This window comes from Juglans microcarpa x Juglans regia, chromosome 5S (assembly GCF_004785595.1).
Source record: "Juglans microcarpa x Juglans regia isolate MS1-56 chromosome 5S, Jm3101_v1.0, whole genome shotgun sequence".
NCBI classification, from domain to species: Eukaryota; Viridiplantae; Streptophyta; class Magnoliopsida; order Fagales; family Juglandaceae; genus Juglans; species Juglans microcarpa x Juglans regia.
Window position 1 is genome coordinate 30,005,768 of NC_054603.1, and position 4,318 is coordinate 30,010,085.

The 4,318-nt window shown below is 39.5% G+C and overlaps 1 protein-coding gene across 1 annotated transcript; it reads right to left on the minus strand.

Annotated features, from left to right (window-relative positions):
* Positions 1-846: 846 nt before the first annotated feature.
* Positions 847-3,929, minus strand: LOC121268319 (glycerol-3-phosphate 2-O-acyltransferase 6-like). Its single transcript, XM_041172536.1, has 2 exons — positions 3,142-3,929; positions 847-1,940 (listed from the first exon to the last, which is right to left on the minus strand). The coding sequence occupies exons 1-2, from the start codon at positions 3,766-3,768 to the stop codon at positions 1,068-1,070; spliced, it is 1,500 nt and encodes a 499-aa protein (XP_041028470.1). The 5' UTR covers positions 3,769-3,929; the 3' UTR covers positions 847-1,067.
* Between the last annotated feature and the right edge of the window lie 389 nt (positions 3,930-4,318).

Sequence of the window (4,318 nt, forward strand, 5' to 3'; positions counted from 1 at the left end):
CCTCCCTCCCTCATCTCTTCTTCCTTTCATCTCTAGGTTTTTCTATTTTTTTTGTCATTTTTAGGTGTTTAATTTTCAGAGTCAAGTATGGAGGAAAGCCGATTTGCTGCTTTCCGAGAATCATCACGTGCTTTACTGTAGGCTTCCCAAAACACCGATCCTTCAGATAGGCAAAGAATTTCGCCGAATGGAACGGTGCGTGAACCACACGCGTGGCCCAAAGGGAGCATGTGTAGTCCACGTGCCACCACTCAGGGTGCCCTTTTGTCACCACACGCAACTTCTTTGGGTCCAGGACCACCGGTTACTTCAGACCTGACCTTCCGCCATACTACCAGGGTAGCGCATGGCTCTCACGCACCATCATAACCGCTGTTTGTGTTTTTTTTTTTTTCCTCCAAGGTTGAAAATACGTATTTATATCTTTTCAAAATGTAATCCTTTATTTTTCCATGTATTTTTAATTTTTGTAATGTCTTTTGTTTTAGAAAAATAAAAATAAAAAAACATATAGTCTCTTAGATTTTGGTCTGTAGAGTGTTATTAACTCCGTCTTAGACGGAGTGTGGGTTTTAGTTTAACCCTACTCCGTCTTAGATGGAGTATGAGGTTTGGTTAACTCTGTCCTAGATAGATTAGTGTTGTCTCTTAGACTTTAAGTCTATAGCGATTTGCAGCTTGGACTAGACCATGTCAGTCATGAGTGTGTACTGGAGAGTTATTAATGTGGTAGTTGAGTTATAATGTATGTTTCAGGTCAAGTTTGTAATGTCTGTTATCAATGAATGCAATATGTATAAAAAAAGAGAGTAGTACAGTCGACTTTGACCTGATGCATTGATCCAATAACAGGAACTAAATATTGATTTTCATGTATATATACTTGATCCAATTAATTAAACAAATAAAAAAATATGTACATGAAATGACTGATCTTATATATTTCAATTGCAATCACCATCACAAATCTATTTTTATTGCTTATCATCAATTTTTCATAACATATCTGAAAAAAAAAAATACAGAAAATGAATCATGGGATACTGATTAATTAGCTGATCTCTAACTTAGGCGTTTTCCTTGATCTTGGCTGGAACCCGGCCGTCTGTTCCTGCGAGCATGGCATACTTATCCTTCCTAGTCAAGTTTGTGCACTCGAAGCCCAATGTCCCGGCCAGCACCCTCTGAATGTAGTTGGCAACTTCGATGGCTGATTTCCCACCTTTGCAAGTGAGCTCCATAGGAAGCTGATTCAAGAAGGTGATCTCATATGTGGGCATTGGATTCATGAACACGAAGTAAGGATCCAACAGCTTGTGCCCACGTACGGTCGTTCCATTAAACACCTTTTGTTTTGTGTTGATCGCAACGGGCACAATCCTATCGGTAAGCTCAGCAAACATAGCACTAAATCTCAAGAGGAATGGCTCTCTGCAAGTGGTTCCCTCAGGGCAAATTACTAGGTCTCCATCTTCAAGCAACCGCTTAATATTAGCTGCATCTCTCTCTCTTTCCCTAGATAATGCAACGGCTTTAATGGGTGAAATAAGTTCTGAGAATTTGCTTATACTGTAAGTGACACAACTGATTTTTCTCCCTAGGGCAACGGAAATGACAACAGGGTCTAAAACTGTACGATGGTTGCAAACAAAGAGCACTCCTCCATGGCCTTTCTTGGGTGGTGGTGGAGGAGTGCCCTTAACGGTGAGTTTAATGCCAAGGATCTTGTAATTGTAGAAGACAATTCGCTCTGGCAAAGGGATGTTTAGGTAGACCCGGAGGATGGAGAGAACAATGCCAATTGGCATCCATAAGAAGGTCAAAAGGGCAACCAGAGGGGTTGGTCTCTGAGATAACCGGCCATCGTGAAATATAATTGGGCTTAATAGCTTGTTTCTTGGCAGTGGCTCGCTTTTTGTTCTTGGGACCATGAATCCTTCCTGCAGTTCACAAATTAAAGAACAAGCTGATCAAAATTCATGTGCTTTCCACGTACGTACGTACGCACATTTATAAATATTGCATTCATCAGAAACTTGTCAGGAAAATCTTATTCAATCGATCGTCGTACTGATCATGAATTTGGATTGATTTAAATAATTATATACCCAGTTGAAATACCGAGTAATTATTTCCAGTGCCCTTAGTACTGCTTGCTTATATTAATTATCCACCATACTCCAGAAATATATATACACTAGCTAGATTAGGTTAATATTGAAATAAAATTGTTATAAAAACTATTGCATTCATTAAGTTTACCATATTTTATATTGGGCTACATGATAAGAAATCACTATATGATTAATAAATATATATATATATATATATAAATATATGAAAGTAAGCCGTTGTCATGATTTTCTCTCTAAGAGTTCACAAGCTAGACTTGAGAATACTAAGATGATGATCATCGTACTGCAAAAGGATTTGATCAGATGTAATAGAACTGTCCGAAATGGGATGAAATAGACCAAAGGACCGGAGCACCAATCTAGCTGGCCGTTTATGGGCGGCGTATTATTGACGGAAAATGATAAATGCATTCTGATATGAGTGTGACAGACATCAATAGAGAGAGAGAGAGAGAGAGAGAGATCTTAGTAATTGGGTTGGACGTGAATATATGTATTCATGGCGGGTGTCAATGATCTCCTAATTACCACGAGATATGAATGTTCCTTGTGTGCTCCATAATTCACAAATTTGAGGGCGCAACCATAAATATTCGGGTGAATGAACTGACAGTTTTTTTTTATGTAAAATGACTGAAGGCCTGGAAAAGCATAGTCGATTGTAGGGAAGAAGATGGTTCAAAATATATAGAAGCCATTGAAGAATGGGGACATAAAAAATTAAAACGCTAGCTGTGGACCACTTGACAGCAATATTGTTGCCATAAACGCTCTCACCAAACCTGTAATAAAGCTAGATGATATAATGTGAGTTTTAATTATAGCTTTACAGGTACTACTTATTTTGAGCTGAGGCAGGTACAGCTCATGGAGTTTAATATTGAATAACCACATCCATAAAAGAGAACAGAACTGCAAGTAAAAGTTAGAGGTCGATGTGGGAAAGAAGATAATCAGAAAAAGTTTGTACAGAAAAAATAATGAGTGCGTAATGAGAAGAACGAACCCTGCAAAGCGACATAAAATCATGGTCTGTTTCTCGATCACCTAGACCCAAATCTGGAATGTTTGTGCCGAATTCTTTTACAATGGCTGCTCTTTTGTGATCCCCAACAAGAACACCTGGTTTCTTCGAAAACCCAGTTGCCCTACCGGACTTTGTTACTTCCAACTCGGTTCCAATGACCTTATCCGCACCTAAAAAGGACTTGGCAAATGGTTCCACCATGATTCTGGGATTCGCAGTGATAATATACCGCTTCCCGAAGGAGTTGAAGACTCTCCAAGTCTCCGGGTGCACGTCCTTGGAGTAGAACTTGGGGAGGACAGACCTAGAAACAAGCTCAATGTCCCTGACTTTCAACCCCGCGAAGGAAATGAAGATAAAGGTTTGGATTGCCATGGACTCCGAAATGAACAAGTAGGTAAAATACACGAACGGAACAGATGCTAAAAGCAGTAGGGCCCTGAGAAGGCTACCGGCTTCAAGGGCAACAAGCAAGAAGTAAGGGAAAGCACTTCGTGACACGAGAATTGTGCCGTCTAGGTCCGAAGCCACCGTCTGGTTCGAACGTCCCTCGGTGCTACATTTTGAGATCAATCCAAAACGATCACGGTGAGCCCCCATTGCCATACGAGAGAGAGAGAGAGAGAGAGAGAGAGAGAGAGGTAGGTTATGTTAATTGTTTGGGTAGGTGAGTACTAAGGAAGCCATGCATCTTAAAATAAAGAAGAGAAGGGGGGGTTTTAAAGGAAGAAGATCATCGTAGTACTATTGCTGTTACTATTTTATTTTAGCATGCAATGAATATATATATATATATATATATATATATATATATATATATTGATTTATATATGATAATGTGGTTGAGAAGCAGATAAAGACCCTAAAGACTTTTCAAAAAGAGGAGGATTGAGCGAAGACTATTTTAAACGTAGAAGCAATATTGAGCAGTTGTGAGGAAGGCAACTAATTAAGTGGTTGGGGGTCGATGCCAACGCCAACGCTACATTCAATTAGCCTACCTTTTAGGCGCGCGCCGGCAGGCCGGGTGGCGCTCACTAAAGATCGGCCGGCTCCAGTCTTCGATCTCATGTATAATATTCATGTAAATTCATATATATTTTATATATATATATATATATATGCAGCAATTACAGATCATTACATCCCAAAGCTA

Bases quoted from the DNA above. Each gene is read 5' to 3' on its own strand.
- LOC121268319 (XM_041172536.1), bottom strand. From the start codon at position 3,768: ATGGCAATGGGGGCTCACCGTGATCGTTTTGGATTGATCTCAAAATGT. The intron at 1,941-3,141 runs GTTCGTTCTTCT...TGTGAACTGCAG, and splicing joins ATTTTATGTCGCTTTGCAGG to GAAGGATTCATGGTCCCAAG.